The sequence below is a fragment of the Temnothorax curvispinosus genome, unplaced genomic scaffold (genome assembly GCF_003070985.1).
Source record: "Temnothorax curvispinosus isolate PA1 unplaced genomic scaffold, ASM307098v1 QBEX01006721.1, whole genome shotgun sequence".
Taxonomy (NCBI): domain Eukaryota; kingdom Metazoa; phylum Arthropoda; class Insecta; order Hymenoptera; family Formicidae; genus Temnothorax; species Temnothorax curvispinosus.
This window is the reverse complement of record NW_020216501.1, coordinates 500,738-522,222: the sequence shown is the minus strand read 5'-3', so window position 1 is coordinate 522,222 and position 21,485 is coordinate 500,738. Positions and strand designations below refer to the sequence as shown.

At 39.1% G+C, this 21,485-nt stretch overlaps 2 protein-coding genes and 1 pseudogene across 4 annotated transcripts in view; 2 read left to right on the top strand and 1 right to left on the bottom strand.

Annotated features, from left to right (window-relative positions):
- The window catches only part of LOC112456271, a 16,338-nt pseudogene extending 15,507 nt beyond the window's left edge, over window positions 1-831 (top strand).
- A 259-nt stretch (window positions 832-1,090) lies between these two features.
- Window positions 1,091-5,791, top strand: LOC112456270 (GTP-binding protein 2). Of its 2 annotated transcripts, XM_025018693.1 has the most exons (8): window positions 1,091-1,311; window positions 1,531-1,734; window positions 2,314-2,592; window positions 2,674-2,976; window positions 3,117-3,377; window positions 3,504-3,897; window positions 4,086-4,371; window positions 4,649-5,791. In XM_025018693.1, the coding sequence occupies exons 3-8, from the start codon at window positions 2,316-2,318 to the stop codon at window positions 4,931-4,933; spliced, it is 1,806 nt and encodes a 601-aa protein (XP_024874461.1). In that variant the 5' UTR covers window positions 1,091-1,311; window positions 1,531-1,734; window positions 2,314-2,315; the 3' UTR covers window positions 4,934-5,791. The 2 variants fall into 2 exon arrangements, with proteins under 2 accessions (XP_024874461.1, XP_024874462.1); XM_025018694.1 differs by lacking the exon at window positions 1,531-1,734.
- Window positions 5,792-7,404: 1,613 nt separating this feature from the next.
- LOC112456275 overlaps window positions 7,405-21,485 on the bottom strand; it is a 79,610-nt gene continuing 65,529 nt past the window's right edge. Inside the window, exons 8-11 of one of the 2 annotated variants that reach the window (XM_025018700.1) lie at window positions 21,056-21,352; window positions 11,311-11,959; window positions 10,445-10,970; window positions 7,405-10,232 (exon numbers count right to left, since the gene is read on the bottom strand). In XM_025018700.1, coding sequence (XP_024874468.1) covers window positions 9,372-10,232; window positions 10,445-10,970; window positions 11,311-11,959; window positions 21,056-21,352 — 2,333 coding nt within the window. In that variant the 3' untranslated portion in view covers window positions 7,405-9,371. The remainder of the gene's footprint in view (window positions 10,233-10,444; window positions 10,971-11,310; window positions 11,960-21,055; window positions 21,353-21,485) is intronic. The other variant, XM_025018701.1, reaches the window with a different exon arrangement.

Genomic DNA, 21,485 nt, shown 5'->3' with positions numbered 1-21,485 from the left:
AAATATGATTACACACGTAAAAATGATTTAAAAATGGTTCTGGAAATGTTCGATGATGATGTTATCAATTTTGGTGTATTTGAATATGATAAACCGCCTGAGGCTAAGATGATTGCCAAAAGTATAGAGGCATTCGAGATGAGTGCGGAAGAAAAAACAGGGTATTCATTCCTCTGTTTTAATTTAAAAATTTTATAATATAATTACTTTTTCAGAACTTTTAATAAAAATTAATCTTAAAATTGTGAGATTTTTTCAAGAATTTTAGACAATTCAAATAAATTTATTGCCATTTCTAAAATACTGAATTACAATCATAGATGGTTCTGTTATTAAATTTCACATTTTTGTTAATTTTTTGGTCGTAAATAGATTTGAATAATCCTCTTAAGTTCTGAAAGAAAGTGACTACATAACGTTACATCGAATTATTTAATTTCTTTCATATTCTGCAAAGAGAAAGTTTAACTCTACCTGCCTGCGCGCTAAATTACTTCATTTTATGTTTACAGTTACGAAATATTCGTCTGCACTGTGAAGAAAGTAGGTTGCGAGGCATTTTTGGGTTTCGCCGGAATCGGACCTTTTCACGTGAGCGAAAATCCGGAGAAGGCTATCGAAGAGTCGAAATTATATTTCCCGGATATTGTTGTTGTAGAAGAACAATCGGACGACGAGGAAAAACCCGAGGAGTTAATGGAAGAGCAGCAAGACGGAGCTACAGCATAATTGCCATTATTGTAAGATAAATGTGCATATGAAGTGATATATGAGAATCACAACTTGTAGATGTGATTTAAAATAAAATGAAATCAAGTAAAATAAAATAAAATAAAGTAAAATGAAATAAAATAAAATAAAATAAAATAAAATAAAATAAAAGTAACCCACTGATAAGTTCGATTTCAAACGCGAGCATGTCCACTCTCAGACATCTCTCTGCCAATAGCAAGACGTATTTCATAGGGGAAACAAGAGATCGTGAGCTGGTGTTCCTAGGAAATGCTTCTTCCTATTGGATATCGCAATATTTCATGTCGGGTTCCGTCGGCCATCTCGGCTGGTGATTACTGATTAGCATCGTTCGTAGGACGAGTTTTCGTTCTACGATTCCGTCGTTCGCAGTCTGTCGGAACATGACGGACAGTTCGTGACCTAGTTGCACGGAGGAAGGAGAAAAAGAAGAAAGTCGCGGTGAAGTGTCGGCGCTTTATCATGTTTTGTGACTTCGGTGGCACCGCCGACTTGAACGCACGATCTCGACGGGACGATCTCGATTTTTGAGCCGGGGACGGAAATCCAAAAGATGCGGTGAGTCTCGCCAGTCGTTGCTCGAACGCGCGAACGGTACTTAGTACTTATTTCTCGCGATTCCCTTCTTTTCCTCCACCGTCACTTTTACTTTCGAGACAGCTGTTCGTCGACACGGCTGATTGGTTTTTTTCGTTCCCTCTCGCGAACTCGACGAAATCGTCTCTCAGGGTATCGCGCGTACCTTATCTGCGTTGACATTGGCACTGTTTGTTCTAGCGCGATGTGTCACAACATCACACGCACCTACATCTGTCAGACCTCTTGATGAAACGGGCATACGTTTATATACATGTACACGCACACATCCGCATAGTCGCGGGAATCCTCGAACGTACGCTGCTTTGTTCTGAAGAAAGGAAGTCCTCAAATAATAATTTCCGTTTAACACAAAAGAATTTCCTTACTGATACGGCCTAATAGGTATGTGAAAGAACCACTGCATATTTCTCTTGTGAAGAAAGCGGCTGATGGAAGTAACAATAGATTCTTCCTCTTTCGGAGATTGCATCATTTCTCTCTCCAAAGAAGTTCGTGATATACCTACAGTGATATATATGATACTCTGTTGATTTAGGACAGTCTTTACTGTGATAGGTTTTTTAATTTCTCTTGATATTTTTGTTAAAAAGAATGCAAACAGAAAATATCATTAATACTAAAATTACAAGTTACAAAACATTTTATAAGGATGATGCAATCTGTATTCTATGTGGTATTACGTCATGTTACGAAAAATTATTTTAAGCTCTGTACAACCATATTATATATTTTTAAATATATTTCTTAGATTGTTTTTACAAATAATACAGAAATAAATTTATAAGAAATAACAGGGATATTTTTTGGATTTATTTATCTTTTGTTTTTCAATTTTGTTAGAATTTTTGCAGCGATTTCTATTAAACGTAAAAAAGAATGAATAAAGGATATATTTTTTCATGATTTTATAATTACGAAAATAGCTATGGAAATTATAATATTTGTGATTAATAATTGCAGATATGGAGTCGTTTCTACAACTTTTTGATCCGCAAAATGACAAGGATTTAAGGAAGAGACAGTGGGATGATTCTGAGAATGAGGGAAATGGATTGTCAGATTGTGATACTTCTAGTACCGATGAGGATCAGGAGGACCGACTTCCACCAGAACCAGAGCAAGGAAATATAGAGTACAAATTAAAATTGATAAATCCATCTAGTCAACGTTTCGAACATCTCGTCACTCAGATGAAATGGAGGCTAAGAGAGGGACATGGAGAGGCGATTTATCAAATCGGTATAAATATTTATATATAAAAATTGTAATTTTGTATTACTTTCTTTTTTTTGCTTATCTCTCAATATATCGCATATATAGGAGTGGAAGACAACGGAAGACTGGCGGGTTTAACAAAGGAGGAAATGAAAGCGTCCTTAAAGACGCTGAAGGACATGGCTTCCAGACTGGGCGCTACTATAAGAGTATTACGCGAACGAATAGCCACGAGTTCTGCAAGTAAGACCTTGGCGTCGCAAAATAATAATAATAAGGAGGAAAAGAAAGTCGCTGAAGTGTTGGTAAAAAAATTACGAAAGGATGACAGAGAGGATCAGGATAGTATCGTAGATCTGAGACTGGCAGTCACCGGTGCGCAGGATGCTGGAAAGTCGACTCTCTTAGGTGAGAGGATTAGCAGAGGATATTTAAGGTAGAGAAATGGCACTGACAGTCTACGCTACGCTCTGCTATTCGCGATCTACCTTGTATGAATGCTGCGAGAACACGATTACAAGGATTGTAAGCAAAAACTATGTATGTAGGGGTACTGACGCAGGGTGAGTTGGACAATGGTAGAGGTAGAGCGAGGCTCAACATGTTGCGTCACCTGCACGAGATAAAGACTGGTCGTACATCCTCGATATCGCACGAGATTATCGGATTTGATAGCGCGGGTCACGTCTTGAACTATGCCGAAATGGCGACGGCCGAAGAGATATGCGAACACGCGTCGAAAGTCGTTACGTTCATCGATTTAGCAGGACATCGGAAGTATTTGAGGACGACGGTACTTGGATTGACAGGTATATAACTTTTAAATGTCTAACTTTTATCATAGTACCTACTCTACAGTGAACAATCATTATTTCTGGTAATTTATACAAGAGATTCTTAGAGATATAATTATTTGGAAATAATTATTTCCTCAGGATATTCGCCACATCATGTTATGCTAGTGATAGCGCCGCCTCTGAACGAAGCGTCGCAGGAACACATGGCTCTCTGTTTAGCGTTAAAACTTCCGTTTTTCATTGTCGTGAACAAAATCGATTTGGGATTTTGCGACATGTCCGAGACTCTAGCTCAACTCGAGAATGCTATGATGACGCAGGGCTATCCTAAGCAATTAATACTGTTTAGCAATAATGACATACCGTCATGGGACTACACGTCCAACGTGATACCAGTATTCAGTGTCAGTTGCGTTACCGGCGAGGGTCTGGAAGAGTTAACTATGTTTATCAAAAATTTGTCACCTTACGAGACAAATTCGATCGACTCGGACCCGGAATCCTGTCTATTTCAAATTGACGAAACGTTTAGGTAATCGGTCATTATATATATATTTTAATGTTTTACCAATAAAGCTAACTTTATGAATCTTTGATATTTTATAAATATAACTACAACTTTTATATCTTTAATATTTCATAGAAAATGGCCTTCACAGATGTTTTATATTTTTCTAAAGATTATATGACAAAATGTGATTCTTATTTTACTTTATATAGGGTAGCGGGATTGACACAACCAGTTTTAGGAGGTTTACTTGTTAAGGGCGCGATTGCACCGGGAACTCGGTTACTAGTAGGACCCTTGCCAGACGGAGAATTTAGTCCAGTGAAAGTAGTTAGTCTACATCGTAATAAAGCTCCGTGCTGTTTAGTTAGAGCGTCACAGAGCGCCAGTCTGACTTTAGCACCACCGACAAATCGTAGTCCTCCCTTGCCACATCTTCGTCCGGGGATGGTCTTAGTCTCTCTACGAGATCGACCGCATGCAACACTCTTCTTTCAGGTGTGTGAATAAACTTTGATTTATGTAACGAGTATAATTCCTAATATTTCCGCTGTTAATGGGCGACAATACAAATTCTTATTTTTATCGATTCAAGAAGCGCCCTTATTATGAGTTCATCATAATAAACTTTTTTTTTGTTGATACTTTTCAAATTGGTTAAAATATACATTTTGTTTGAATTTTCTGTTGTGTCAATTGGAATATTTAAAGGATAGTTGTGTCATACAGTTTAGATTTCTACAAAAACGCTAGAAGTTTAAATACCGTGTTTCAGGCTACTGTATTGATAGTGTATCACTCCACCGCGATATTCCCCGGGTTTCAAACGACAGTGCACGTGGGTAACGTGAGACAAACCTGCGTCATTGAGGGAATAATGGATGCAAATGACAGGGGGCTGCAGACAAACGACACCGCGTCCGTGTTATTTAGGTTTGTCAGTCATCCGGAGTATCTCCACGTCGGGATGCGTCTGTTTTTCAGAGAGGGACGTACTAAGGGGATTGGCAAAATCACGCAAATCTTTCCCGTGATCGGGTCGCAGAACTCGATCAAGTGAAGAAAATTACATAGCGCGATGTAAAATAATATCTGAAATATGTTGTTTTCATAGTATTTATGTACATGTAATTTAAAAAAAGAAGACGAAAGAAAAAATGCATGAATGTTTTGTAAAAGTAGAATTATATCGCTGACGTTATTGGCAGTGTACTAATATAGTTACGTTTGCTCATTAAATACTCTGCTCAAAATGATTGAAGAGAATCATTTCTTAGAATGTCATAGAAGCGTAGATGTAGCGAACTTTGAAAGTTTAGTTTATGTTTATATAATTGATAGTCAATTATATTATGATTTAACTACGTTGACTGAATTTTTTAGTCAATATATGTAAATATTTTTGTGGTGTTTTACAGCTTTTTTATTCTCGACAAGTTCAAGCAGAAATGCCCAAAAGTGTGATCTCTTTATTATTTTGAGCAGTGTATTGAAATGCAGCAGAGACAGAATTTAGTTTCGTGTGTTATAGTCAGGAATTTTACTAAAAGAGTATATCCAAAAGAAGGATAAATAGTGTGTTTCGATGCAGGGGCATAGTTAGAAAGTTTTTTTGGCCCGAAAGCATATTTTTTTATCATCGTTTTGTGCAATATATTAATGTGTCTCAGAAAAAAAATGTGTTTTTTGTGTTACGAGAGAAGTTAGAAATTTTGGATATACCTAAGACAGCACATAATAAGTGGTACGTTTTTGTATAAGGGCGTAACTAAAATATTTTTTGGCCTGAAGGAAAATTTTATACATCGGTACGTAAGGATGAAATTACCTTCTTTTGCAGCTGTATATATATTTCTAAAACATTAAAATATGTATAATGAAAGCATATATGAAAATATTACAACACATATTTTTTCTTAAAGATACTAATACATACATTATTTAAATTTTTTAATTTTCAAACGATTGTGTATAATGAATATTGTAAAAAATCGAGATCTGGGTAGAAACTTTCATTTAATGATGTTCGAAGCTTGATCTTTTTCTCGCTATACACTATTACTGCGCCTTTGATAATAAACAGTATCGAACTTATACGACAATTTTGTTTATTAAAACGGCACAATTCTTTATGTACTTCATACGATTAGAGTTGCGAGCATCAAGCTCGCAATTAAGCAGCGTTACTTAGAATTATAAAAGGAAAATAAAACCTGATGAAGATGATTCCTGTCTTCTGTATTAATTGTAGCTTGAAAATTAAATCTGATAACGTCAGAACACTGTGGCCCATATTCTCAACTCTCTTTTATTGATATAAAAGCGCGCTTTTATTTTTGAAGTGTTATAGTATTATGTAACGTGAACTATAGCATCTCAGAAATAAAATCGCGCTTTTATCGATAAAAGATAATTGAGAATATGGGCCCAAGATGATACTTTCCCGCTCAATTGTACAAGGCATCAATGTACCTACATTATTAATTCGGTGATTTTTTGACGCTTTATATCCTTTCCTCACTCCAATTTTTCTTTATTTAATATAAAATTATATTTTGTTTAAATACTGTTTTATTAAAAATAATGTATACTTTGTTAATTTATGCTAGCTATTTGCGTTCTTATAAGGTCCCGATTTCGCTACGGTTACAATACCAACTCTTTAATTGCGAATTTGCTGTCTATAGAGAATATCGATATTTTTTTTAACTCACATGATTTGCAAGATTTACATTTCAAGATTCTACGTCGAGAAAATTCGCGAGGGACACAGAGTATTAAGTGGTTTTCGCGACTTTTTCTAGGCGGTAAGTACGACGATTTAAATCTGACCAATCACAGGCCGCGCCTGTTCCCGAGAATCCCGAGTCGCTAGTTCAACAACCGCGCACTTCAGACGGTTAACCGACGCCGAAACGAAGGATCGCTCCCGTTCATTCGCTTCGTTTATTCGCTCGACGACAATTCGCGCTCGATGTTTTCGCGTATCGTACACGTCAGGCGTGCAGGTAAGCGCATAATCTTTCGGTTGACCGAGAATGTCTGGTCTTGATTGATCTCGATTTAGAAACTCAATATGATATGCATTCCCAGGAGGAGGCCCCGACTTCTCGCGCAGCTCCCTTTGAAATGGCGGCCACGAGACGCGGACGCGGTTCGGTGTGCGCAGTTCGGTGAGGGAGATTACATTTATAAATTAAGATAAATGTTTTAATTTATCTAGATTTAAAAACTCAACATGAAATGCATTCCAGGAGGAGGCCGACTATCTCGCGCAGCTCCCTTTGAAATGGCGGCCACGAGACGCAGACGCGCGGTTCGGTACTGTGTGCAGCTCGGTGAGTGAGATTACATTTGTTACGCTTATTCAGCAATAATAAATTAAGATAAAATTCGTCGGCCGAGCACTTATTTAGCGATGTTATTTTATAAAGGCGGACGTTCTTTCGTCACGTCTGTTCTTAAAGATGTCGCGATAAATTAATTATATGTGCGCAAAGCATATGCACAGGAACGAGGAAAACTCACCTGTTCACGAAATATTTTCATTTATTCTGAGCAAAGTACAAAACACGTTTCCAGCTTAATATCTAGCGGGTTACATGTTACATGTGCAAAATTACTTCCGTTCATTGCGCGATCGTAAATAGTCGATGAATCGCGCCGATCGCCGGATCGCTCGTATAATTCGAAATAATTTAATTAAGGCAACTTTGTTTTATTACGCTATACATATCATTATCTTCCTCGCGTACGTTATATAATGTATATATTTATATATATATATATTTGTAGATTCTCTCTATTCACCATTCGATAATCGTATAAAATCGATTCGACGTGATTAGATTATACGCACGCGATTAACGGCACTTTTCCGCTCGAAAAATCTCCAAAACGTGATACATATATATACGTACTAAATTCTACCCCGACTAGACTAGCAAGCGATCGAGACTTAAAATCGGTTTGCGATTTACGCTGCTCGCGTATTATATATGTACAACTTTCGCCGAAGGCGAAACTTAAGGCGGGAGTTGGGCTGCCGTCGTCGAAGTCGACAAATAAATTAATACCTTAACGATTAGACTCCCAATTTGGCGTCGTCGGCAAACCGAGTCTGCCGATGCACAATAACGTGCCTTGCACGGTGAACGATAAATCGCGCATTCTAGAACTTATTCTCTAATCAAGTTTAAAGGATTTTGTTCTCTGGCAATCTCGAGAATTTTTAATAATAATCCTGCACTCAACTTCTATCGTCTACGACGAGCGATTTATAGTCCATTGTGCTTAATTTTCACGTGGCTCTTGGCTACCAATATGTTCCTCTCAACTCCCGTAAATAAATTAATATTGTATAGCCCAAGTGGTTATAAAATACTGCATAATATTTCGATTTTAATGTAGGTAACGATAAAATTCTTGTCGGAGCTACGAAAGAGCTTCGTCGCTATAGTTTCTTCGTATCGCGAATAGAGCTTCTCGCGAACGAAACCTTTGTGCATTACTTTTGCAAGGAATACAATGCATCCGCATTTCCTGTATTTATAAATTGAGATGAGAATATATCGAAATAGTATTCATCTTATCCTTACTGTTTTAAGAATGTCTGATGGTGAGGATTGAGATCGTGCGAAGATCAAATCGTTTTCTTCGTTGAGAAGAAAAAGGCTCGCTTAGCATTAAAAAAATGAGAAAATATCGAGTACATCACTGTGTCTTAATTCGAGACTGAATAGTGTTATACATACGTAAAATGCTTCTTTATAAAACGATTATATCAAATAGGCACTCGATTGAGATTATTAGCGTCGAGAATATCCTATTTATTGCTTATTACTCGATTGAATTACATATATGAGATTTAGCGATTTGAATTATGTAGGGTAACGTTACGTTCCGTAAAATCAATTTAACATTCGACCAGAGCGTGACGTAATAATTACGACGTTTTCGCGCTGAATGTTTTTTTTCTAGTTTATGCAAGAAGCCTTGCAATACTGGGTAATACTAATTTCCGCGTTATTACCATATCACGAATTATTGTCTCTTAGCACAGAGCCGTTGTAATTAGGACAAATGATTCGATTTAAATGGATTACGGTTAATAAATACGTCGCGTCGAAATTTCCAAATGGATCAGATGTCCTTGCTACTTAACTCTTCATTAATGTACTAGATAAGATATCGTCATTAAAAAATTCCAATTGCGTCAGTTTCCTTCGAGAAAAATTTTATAAAAAAAATTAAAAATGAAGTTACTGTCACCAATCAGAACAGTGCTTGGTTTTTACGGACATATTATGATCACAATATATGTTCAATCCATATATGATATGGACATATATGATCACAATCCGGTATACTAAACTTTGTTATTAATTAAGGTATCTCAGCTTGCTAAGGAGAGCAAATGTACACATTGTACGTCACAATGTAATGAAGAGCTAAGTCTTGTGCAAGGTCGTTGTCATCATTATCGACATATTCGCGAATCACAGAGCGGTTTCGAGAGCAGGAGCACTCGGACTGCGCGGCGCAACATTTTGCGTTATCGCGTGTCGCGGGGATTCCGATCGCGCTCTGAATCTCTTGCTGAAGTAGAGGTTCTGCGACGGATTGGTGCTCGTGGGTGTGCTGGCCAGGAACTGGGCTCTCGCCAGTTGGTTGCTGATCCTCCTCGACTCGAGAGCACTCACGGGGTCCTGACTCGTAGATTCGAGCGTACCCTTCGAATACCGTATCGCCGTGCTAGCGATATCGTTTCGAGGCACCAAGGACGAAGTATCCTGGCCGGTTATCGTGGTTTTCGCAGGAGATGCGATTCGTGTAGGATCGTCAGACGTGCTTGTGATTGATTCGTGGATATGGTTATTTTGACTTAACGATTTGATCGCGGTATCGAGATCGAGCTCGTCCATAGACGTCTTTTTCGCCGTTAGTCTATCGTTGTTGAAGTTTGCGGCTTTGTCCTTGTCGGTGACACGCAAGTGACTCGGTAGATCGATGCAGAGATCCAGCTGCCGTCTAGAATTCAGTCTTGAAATGGGAGACGTGTTCTCCGGCGAGGGCTTCATCGCTTTCTCCTCCGCTGCGGTGTCCTCGATTATGGTGGACGAAAGGACGTCGGTTCTCGGGGTCTGAAACCTCCAGACTGAGCGTGGACTCAGGACTTTGGCCAAGGGACTCTGGTGAGCGTTCGGCGACGATTGCTGTTGCTGTTGTTGACACTGCTGGCGCGACAGTTTCAGCTGTTCCGCCGCCGATAGCCGCATGGGATTGGCCTTTACACTCTGTTGAAGGAGCAAACGTTTGAAATCCATTCGTGACGTAGGCGATTGCACCGTAGTCGGTATCTGGAATGGATCGGGTGAATTAACGGGAGAAATAAACTGTGGTGAACATAAATTAAATTGTAGGATTTTAGAAAAATCAGATAAATTAATTTGTATTAAAATAAACATATACTTCATCTTCAATATTAAATAAACTAACGAGAAAAAGAAATCTTTGGTAGGAATTGAAGATGTGATTCTTCGAATTAATGATTTTCGGTACTGGCAATTACCTCCGAAGAAGCTTTTTGAGATTCCGGGCTCCAGCTATGCCTGGTGCCGGCCGGTATTTTCACCAAGGAGCTCATTGATCCGTACGGCGATAAGTTCTCGTTGTCGATTTCATTGAGCTTGAGGTTGAGTTTCTTCTTAGACTTGTGAATCGCAGCGAATAGCTCCTCGTTGGACATGGTGCTCTTGGTGGGCGACAGGACCAGATTGGTCGGCGTCGTTCTGCCGGAAGAGGTCTGGATGGGAGTGCTTCTGCCCGAGGAACTGCTCGTTGGTACCGGCGACGAGCAATTATTGCCGGCGGCGGCGGTCAGAGCTAGACGTTCCGCCACGGTTGGCACCGATCGTCCGTAGTGGCTGGTGGGAGTGGACGATTTGAAGCCGTTGCCGTAGCCACCGTGGCCGATCGGCGAAATTGGATTATTCCTCAGAATATCCGCGTGAGGAGACTTCGTAAGAGGATCGTTGGCGGGTGAAGATGCGAAGAATCGATAACCGAGTGCAGCTTGGTTTAGGGGCGTTGCGAATCTGTGCACAAGACAATGAAATGTTTAAAGTAAGGTATATATAGCAGTAACAGTTGCAATTAGTATCAGTTGTTGCAATAGACTCGATGGTTCACGATTTATACTTTCTTCCAGTCAATCTTTTACATAATAAAGATAAAAATCTAGATAGCTATGATAACTAATGCTCTAGACAATGCCTTGGGCCTTGATAATAAAATTAATATTATTAATCTTTAATCTCTCGATATGTAGATATATATTTATATATGCTAAAAAATTTATAATTGATTTAGAAGCGCAATTAAATGATAAAAAGAATTCTTTTATCTCTCTCTTTTAACTCTTCTTCCGATCCTCACCTATTTCTAACATCCACGACTGATTGAGGTTGACTCTGCACGAATCTACCTCTCATCTCCCCTTGTTCCAAATTTCTGCTCCCCGCATCCACGTAGGAAACGTATCGAGTCTGCTCGTTCTCCACAGCCGTGACCCTGTGTTGGCCCTGTTTCGCCAGCATGTGCATGCTGCTAAGAGAACCGTGTCCCAGACCTCTGGTGATGTCCGGCGTGACACTACGAGGCGGTTCAATCTCTCGTTGAGGTCTTCTTGTCGGCAGGGTATAAAATTGCTGTTGATTGATATCTCTGGCTGGCGAACAGAGCTGCTGATTCCTCGCGTTGTGCATGTGCACCGTTTGGTAGTTGCAAACTCGTTGCTGATACTCATAGTTCGACATCCTCTGCTGTTCGAGGATATTTTTGCAGTTGTCATATTGCTGAATATTTCGATGAGGGTCATAGATGTCCTGCTTTCGATCCTGCGCGATCAGTTGCTTCTCCTTCTCGGGATATCCTCGCAGATTAGGTGGCTGCGTGTCCTTTAGGATATCGTGGTACTTGTGCGACTTTTGTCGATCCTCGGGCTTCGGTGGGGCTATGTAGGGCGGCGGTTGAACAATCGCCTGCGGCGGTATGGATTCCGGAGGTATGGTCAGTATAGGATTGTCTGTAACAGTTCAGAAAATGTCTTTACACTTCTAGCAAGTGATAGGATAGGACACAAGTGTTTTTCTTAGATCGATTATGATCGATTTTTCTCCCTTTAACTTGATAAAATACAGTATAAGAATTATTATCTCCTAAAAGTCTTTAGATAGATTAATCTTCTCGAAAAGATCATAAAATAATCTTGAAGATTTGTTAGATTTAAAAAAAATCATGCCTATATATTGTAATTGTGATACATTTTATCATATGCATAATTATTTCTTATAATTATAATTTATAATTGTTATAATTGTTTTGCTTGAGATCTTGCGATTAGAAGTTACGTAAGAAGACAATTTTGACAAGAGATTATTATTTTATATAAATACAGTAACATACACATATATATTTGAACATATATTAAAAGTATTTACATGAAGATTATTATCAAAACTGTGAGTGATTAATCCAAGCAAAGCGACCATGTTGCAAAAGCATCACAAACACAAGCATGCGATAAACAACACGTGAGAAAATCATAATATGAGCGCATGAGTCTGATGTTAATTTTTATACTTAGCCACTTAAATTATTTAATTAAATTTCGAATATATTCAATGAAATTAAATCTAATAGTTAATAACAAATAATACATGTTAATGCAATTTATAATGTCTAATATTAAATAATAGACATGCGGATACAACTTAATATATTTTAGAAAAATATAGAAGAATTGTTAAAATGTTATTATACGTAAAGAAAAATTCGTGTCTTTCTCCACATCAAACTTACGCGCAGTACGCCTAGGAAGTTAAAAAAAAAACGTACTCACCAGGTGTATGGAGCATGGAACTATGATATTGTGGGTTACTAGTGCGGGGGTGCCACACGCGCGTGAGGTGCATTTTTTTTCTAAAACTATACAGTAGGCACATATATGGAGACACATAAAACGAAAAATAATAAACAAAAAAACAGGCGGGAACTTAGGATGGTGCAATATTTACAATCAGAGGTGCATATGATGTGTACATGGGTGAGACGAGACGATAGACAGAAAAGAGAGAGAGAGAGAGAAAAAAAATGACAAAATGCAAGTGCTTTCCAAAAAGAATGACGTCTATTACATACATTCCTAAATCATTAAAATGACATCGTTTTCTTGTGGCGATAGTAATATTGTACTTGTATATGTACAGGGTGCAAGATGCGTCGCGATAACGCATTGCGCGGGAGTACAAAAAGAAAAATGTACATATATACGTGTCTATAATAATAACGTTGCTTACAGCGGGTATGGATCTCTTAACGCTCTACACACATATACACATGTACAGTACACGCTGATAGTGCATGCTCCCCTGCCCAGGTTGTAAGTACGTCCTCGCGATATTAGTTGCAAGCTGATTAATCAACACTGCTGTGTCAGGGTAACACCGTGAGGAATGCGGCGCAAAGCGCGGACTCGGACCTCTCCCGTTCCCTCCCGCGATTTCAATTAACGCATATATGCGGCTCGTTTTATAACCGGTGTGCTATTACCTCGCGTTATCCCATAAGCAGGCGGCGCGAAGTCGCATAAGCGTGTGATGTTATCGCGCTAGCTAAACGCCTGCGAAGTCGACGTGATAACTATCGTGTGGATTATAGACGCGGTATATTCCCATTACGAGAGCAGTGTTATATCATGGTGAAGGGAGGAGTAATCGTTTCAGACACGTTAATCCTCTATGAAATTTGCTTGATTTTCTCTAGTATGCAATTATCTACATTGCTGCAGCATTATATCAGTATGATCAACATCCCGACGTAGTAGATCAGACTAACTTTCTACCTCGGTTTGGTATGTTTAACGTTGGGACAAAAATTTAATGATATTTAATTACGAAATTTGTACAAAGAGAAATATCTATTTTTTTTAATACTTTACGATCGCGCGCGCAAAAAAAAAAGAAAACGCAAACACGGTGTCACCCTGATCGAGACCCATGATTGCAGCTAAGGGTTTCTATGTACCCACAGTTAGTCCTTGTTAGTGATAGACGCTACTTACAACGAGAGGCGAGCACGCATCTCGAGCAAACATGCGACACGGCAAGTTAAGGCACATTTACGAGGGTTTCACAAGCATGCCGGAATACGAACTGCCGTTATCTCGATTATGGGAGATGACAGCTGTTTTATTACTTGTAGAATATTTAACGATGATCAGTCAATGAAAGATCGGACGTGAAGAACACTCTTCCGACCGAAGGACGGTTAATTTTGTGTCGTTAAACTACTAAGTCACTATCATAAATCAGTTACATCTCAAGTCAAAACTTAATATTTATATATAATTTAGATTAACAACAACAAATATATATATAATGGAAGTTTCTCTTAGATTTCACGGAAATTTCCGATACAATAATAGGCGAGATAAATCAGCAAAGTGTTAAGGTAACTTAAATACAATGACATGGATTTTTAATATCGTCAGTATGCAAATGGAGGTCAACAACTTAACTTCGTGTAACGCGCGCTACTCGTCGATCAATCGCGAAGTTGTGAAATACAAGGGGAAGTTGACGATATTATAACTGCGTTACTATGTTGAAACGCGTGAAAATGCATGAAAAACACGTTTTTCTCTTATTGTTATCAACGCGAAAGAAATCACTTTCGTACGTCATCGGGATCACTATATTTTCTACCCTCATTCTCGACTTATCGCTCACAAATGCAAAATAAAGAGCGAGCTGTGCGACGAATTACGCATTTATCGTGAGCAGATAGTAGTTTTATAGGCTATGACTAATCCTCTCCTGTTCTTTTTATATATTTTTATTTCCACCGTATATTTATACTGCGTCGCAAGAAACAGCCACAGAAATTGCGTAAATCATTGTGGCTCGTTACCAATAACAAGGCTCGTTAACTTCACCCTGAAAATCATCACAAATCGTCACTGTTTCTAACGACGCAGCAATGTATTCTTACGTGCATAAAGATACGTAGTAACATTTAACGAAATATGGATACTGGTAGCAAACACAATTTGGCATAATTACTCACGAGAGTATGCTGGTAATAAATATATAATTATAAACATATATGATAGATCGATGTTTAAACTGGCTATATATAAAAACACGTTGTTCATAAGATGACTTAGTGCTCGTCTCATGCAAAATTCAAAGATCGACAGTAAAGTAAATCATGTACGTCTTTGTCACTGGCCATACGTGTGCGATTATACAAGTGGATTAACACAATACTTTCGGCGTAAACAGCTAATTACATAAATTATATATTTGAACGTAATATTTTGCATATCTCTAATTACGTTTATTCTTAACATAATAAATTACGTGAGAACCGCGATTACAGGCCGCTTACAACTGATTTTCGCAACGATTTACATCTATTGTAATCGCATCGACGCGATTTCTTTGCACACCTAAATTGGACGGATCTGTTTTTACTACGTCTCACACTTGAGCGTCTGTATTGCCTGTCATGTGTGTCTGAAAATAGTAGTAAATCAGCGAGGAGATAAAAAAGTTATCTGCATCCCGCGATGTAGTTAAATTCGACGACGAGATTTAGGGTCATTATTTTCAACGTCTGTTAATATCTAACCGACGGATAATTTTTCAGAAAAGCGAATAGAAATTGGCTATTTTGAAAAGTAATCGTCAGTTAGAGGTTAACAAACATTGGAAACAGTGATTCACGACGGTTAATTTCTAAAATAGCTAATTTTTATTCGGTTTTCTGAAAAGTTAACCGTCGGTTAGAGATTAACAGACGTTGGAAATAGTGACCCTTACACGTGTCCCGTCCGCATCTCTCTTTCTCTATCGCTCTTACGTTAATTGTTTTGAAACCGAAACGAATTATCTGCGATTTAACTACCGTTATCGAATTTCGGCCGCGATTTTACGCAACGGTATCGCTCGCTCCAAAGTCTCCATCGAGACATCACAGGTCGTCCAAGACTTCGATTATCATACTATTTTTTTTACTCGCCCCACGCGTGTATATGTATCTGTGCGTTATTGTCGATCAATGCTAATATTATTGTTTACACTTCACGGGAGATCGAGCCGGTGCATGGTTACGCGCGCTGATAAAAGTCCGCTTTCGAGATAAGCGCGCACGATTTACGTTGTGCATCTGTTTGTCAAGATGGGTTGTTACGAAGTGCAAGACACTGGAGGAGAGGATCGACCTTTTCATCTCTCTTTCTTTCTTTCTTTCGTGCTCGTTTTTTCGTATTTGCTGTACTTTCCACTGATTTTCTCTCTCTCTCTCTTTCTTTCTTTCTTTCTTTCTCTTTCTCCGTCCGTCTAAAACTTCTTTATAATCGTACGCCAGTTTTGCAATGCCGATAACGAACGCGCGGTCACTCACGTGATGCCGGCACTTAATGTTCTCGAGTGATGTCACTGATACAGTCATGGACTTGACAGACAAATTAACGTCCCATTTGCTCATTTGTACTTCGCGGAATAGTTAATGGGGATTAAAGATGCATCGATAGCATAAAGAAGAAAGGAGAAAACATGTGATTTATCGCTATAAAATATCTTAATTTCTTTTTTACATAAAAGAAGATAGAATAAATTGGAAAAGTAATGGATAATACAATAAAATTTATTCGTCGATAGGTATGAAAATGTCCAAAAATTAATGATTGGAGGATTAATGCTTGAAGGATTTTAAAGAATGTTATTTTACGAAATATATTCCAAGCGTAATCAGAGAAATTTTCTGGTGATGTTTAAAAATAAAATTCGTATGAAAGAAAGATTTGTGTCTCGAAAATAAATTTTCTGTAAATTTCCATAAAATTATCAGTTTACGGTTTACGTAATGGATATAAGTAACCTTTCCTTGAGTATCACATTACATGTACTGATACAAAATATTTTGGCTCGAATAAACGAAATAAAAGAAAATAATCAAGTCCGGAGCAGACGACACATGTATACACGATAACACTTCCTTTCTCCTAATCGTGAGCAATTGAAATAATCGCCAAGTAAAAATTCAGGTCCAAAGTGGACAAAAAAGATGTGCAGCACAGAGCATAATTAAATTGACACAGTTGATAAGAATGTAGTGTGTAACGAATATATTCGTAAACTCTCACTTTTTTCTTCTCGTTATTTATAATAACATCTTTTCAATCATTATGCCATAGTAATAATGTAAAATTGAATAGATTCCCGAGTCTTTTTACATCTGTTAATACATCTGTTAATAAATATAAACTTTTCACACGTTATTCGAGTTTGTTAAAATAATATATTAAAACAATATATTGTTTTAACAAAGCGATAAATTGATATATTATACTCACATAATCATAAATATGAAAAAAAACTTAAAAAAAGCTAATGACAGTAAATGACAGCTTGGAGTTTACGTTAACCCCCGCACACTTGCAAGGATGCAACTTGTAATGCAGACGGGACTGTATAAGCTCAATGACTGTGAAGCGATGCGACGATGATTTTTATGATAATCAACTTACGAGGCCGCCTGGTCGCGATGAAGAGGAGATGTCTCGCCAGCATGTTGAAGCGTTGCCGCGGCGAGCCGGGAGCCGGGCAACTGATCGAGCCGGGAATCGTGAATCGACTTACGACGACCGCGCTGTGTGCTCCGTCTATCAGCGGTATTGCCCCGGCGACTGTCTGTCTAGCGACAAGATTTCCTCTCCGTTTTTGTATCGATAACGTCTTATCATCGCGCCCCGCTAAAAACTCGATTTCATTCTGCGGCGAGTCATCCGACTGGCATGTGAGAGACTTTCGAGGATCTTTCGAAAACGGAAAAAAAATTGGCCTTCGCCCGAAAGTGATTTTCTTGAACTCGCAGATCGATAAATCGAGCCTTTAGGAATAACAATAATCATAAAAGATGATTATATGTCACGGAACTGGCGATCTTGAGAGAACGTGATCGGATCGTGATTAGACGCGACGATTATTCAAAGACACGCGGCTTCGCCCTCTTGCAAAAATGCAAGCCGATTTCCTGCGGCACTGCATTTTTTGTTTCTAAAGTCGCGATTTCTGAGCGGATTGAAGGGAAAGAGAACTTCGCGGACGGAGGGCGAACGATCTCGCGATCTATTCGACCGGATCGGAGCGTACTGAAGGCGCCGGGACGCGCACGAAAGTATTTCAATCCTCGCGGTGGGGATTTTTGTTTATCGACACCCCGGCCATTATCGTGCCGGGATAAACATCGCGTCTGATGCAATTCGCGTTGCTTATTGAGCCAGCGGCTAATAACGCTGATAAGGGTTAACAAAGTGAGTCTTTAACTGACAGAGAGCTTCGTGGGAGTTTTCCAGCGGATTGCTAAAGCGGAAGATTGCCTACTCTCGCCACCCCGACGCGATAATTTCCTGTTTTTTCCCGGTCGAGGAAAAAATTAAGTTTTAAACGTTTGACGATTTAATGCCGTTTTATTTAAATCGGAGTCAAATAAATGTAATACGACCGAAAGTTTAATTCGTTGGTTCCATTCCGATATAATTCGCTTTAATATATAATGCTCCAATTGAAAAAAATACTATTGCGTTATTTTAAACAAAATGATTCAATTTTATGCGCGACAAGTCTAAACAAGAAAGCTTGGAAGAAACTAATAAAATTTCAGAATTCTATATGTTTTCATATATATCGAGAAGAATTAATATAAGAAATAAAATCACTTGAGGGGGACACAATTCATTAACAAAAAGTGCAAAAATTAGTCCCTGCTGGTCCTATTAATTTTTTCCAAATGCATTTTGTTTTTATTGATAAAATTAATTAACTCTATGAAATATTCCACACACACACGGACTGTCATTTAACGATAAAACTCGAGATTTATCTCCTCGTAAGTATTAAACGCACCGCGGGGATCGTCGGCCGACTCGCAGCTGGAAACATCGGACACGAGTGTCAGATAAGGAAAAACGTGACCGGTATGCGTGTTTCTCTTTCTGTATCTTTGTTCGCGTGCGAAAAAATTGGCCGATCTCGCTGTCGTGATCATCGTCGAACGGTTTGTTTGTTGGTCCTCGCCCTCGTCAATTCGTGAGAGTGACATTACCTCGATCCGTCTTTTGCATAATGCGCCGCTATCCGCTGCACCGATATCTCCCCCGCGACTTCTCGCTCCAGTTATATCTGACTAGACCTTGATGATTCCCGCTCATCCTCCGATCTATTTTACGCGATGATCTTACCATGATTTAACACGAGGTATCAAAGTCTCAACGCATCGAAATCATTCTCTGCGGAGTTATCGCGCCGAACCTTTGGCAGCAAAAACGCCGATTTTCGAGATATCGTGATGCTTGCTGTACAAAAGCTCGCGATATTTTATATTCTACTCTTACTAAACAGTATTCTATTTTAACGCAGTTAATTTCTTCTTCAAAGTATTCTTTTTGGAGATTTTATTTCACAAATATTAAAATTAAATAAAAATATCAAAGAGTATGAAATTTTTTCTCTTTAAAAATAAAAATATTAATTTTCCAAATAGTGAAACTCTCTTTTATTGTATAAAAAGTAATTATATTCTACTATAACTTTTTTAACTTCAACTTTCTTTATGAAATAAAATTATAGAAGTGAGATTTAATTGTGTAAATGAATTCTCAAGATAATTTTATATTTATTTGTGTCTATGTAAATTACTCATTGAGCTACTATCAGTTACTAATAGAAAGTTAGAATTATTCTGAAGAAGCAGACTCGAAAGAGAGTCCTAGTACAGATGTACTCGGTGCTTTTAGCCATAAGACATGTTATCACGTATTATCATATTCTCCAAGTGTGTGATAATTATTCTCCATTAAATCCACATCCGTTTGTTTTTCTTAAGCGCGACTCAACTCATATCAGAGCTTGCAGTAGTCGCATGCATTATCATTCCCGCTTCATATCAGTATTGCAAAACTAGTATTGCACACTAATGCAATGTTCTCTAGTCTCTACTAGATTTTTACGTCGTTAGTAGAATACTTAGCGGAAGTACTTTAATTAGTACTCGCGCTTAGATTTGAAGTTTTTATAGAACCGATAAGACTTCGATAAAGAGTAGAAACTTTAAATAATTAAATTTTTGATCTCGTTTTAACTTCATATCGGTATTGCAAAAGTTGCTGAACTGTATCGCTGACGCGATTACCAGATTTCTGTATCGTTACTAGAATATTTGAGCACCCTAGCCGGTTCTAGGTCCGAAGCCCTCGGTCTAGGACTAGTTGGTATCGATTGAACAGGTACCGTTACATTATTGTCGAAGGTCATGTTATTACCGACCCGTGGCTCCGGACTAGAGACCGTCTCGGGATAGTTGATCCTCTCCTTCAGCAACTCCTCCTGTAGCTCCTCGGAGGGCGTCCTGCAAATCTTGGACGACTTCTCTGCTTGATTGCTCGCGGATAATTTCTTGATGAACATGATCGGACTGTTCGCCATACGATAACTCTCGCTACGTTTCACCTTACGATCTGTTCTGTCGCCGCGCGATGAATCGGAGTTTTTAGCGGCCTGATTATCTAATTCTGTACAATCGACAGTCGTGCTCTTATCGACAGTGTCATCATTGAGCGCCATATTCACATTTTGACTATCGGAATTAGATTTTTTCCTACAGAAGCTCGGAGTATCGAGATCCGAGACCAATAATTTCCTACCTAATTTGGGCGTGTTACCGGTTGCTCTCAAGATCTTCGGATAGAGACCCGATTTCTCAAAGTCTAGTCGCGAGTTCGCGGGATTAAGATCGACAGAGTGATTGACTTTGGACGGAGCGATCGCGCGAACGTTTGTCTCGACAGCGTCGCCGTTGAGCTCCGGCGGACGGTTCTCGTCGCGATCAAGTTTACGCTTTGTCTGTCTGTCTATCTGCGAGCCCCCGTAACAGAGCTTGGCTTTATCTACGGATCTGTCCGGCTCCGGGAGTTTGTTGCACGGTGCCAAAGCGAGAGTCGGACTGCCGAGGGACTGCCTAGACTCGTCCATAGAGCGTGACGTAGCGGTCGCAGTGCGTGATGCCTCTAATCTACCAGTGCGGCAATCGCGGTGCTCGTCAGTGCTGGACGTCTTACCTTCGTCGCCTTGCACGTTGACGTAAGCCCCGCGTAAGACCTGTCTGTGGGGACTGGTCGGGCTCGTGGGACCGACCACGGTCGTCGGCGTGCGCACGTAATCCGGACTGGTCGCGCGATCGGGACTTCGCGCCGCTCGAATGATTAGCTTGCCCAACTGAGGTGACGTCGGCGGTGTGGTCCTGATGTTCGCAGCGTCCACAGCGTCGACGTTCTTCGTAACGGCGCGGATGTTCGGTATCGCGCGATGAAGCAACGGCGACGGACTCGGTGACACTCCTTCCCTGACGAAGGGACCTGGACATAGATGTGTTGCGTGAAAATCCGAACTTGATGTTTCAATAATCAGTTAAAGATTGTCTGATAATTAATTTTATCGATTAGTTAGTTTTATTAGGATCTTTTTTAAGCGGTCGAAATTTATGTTGGA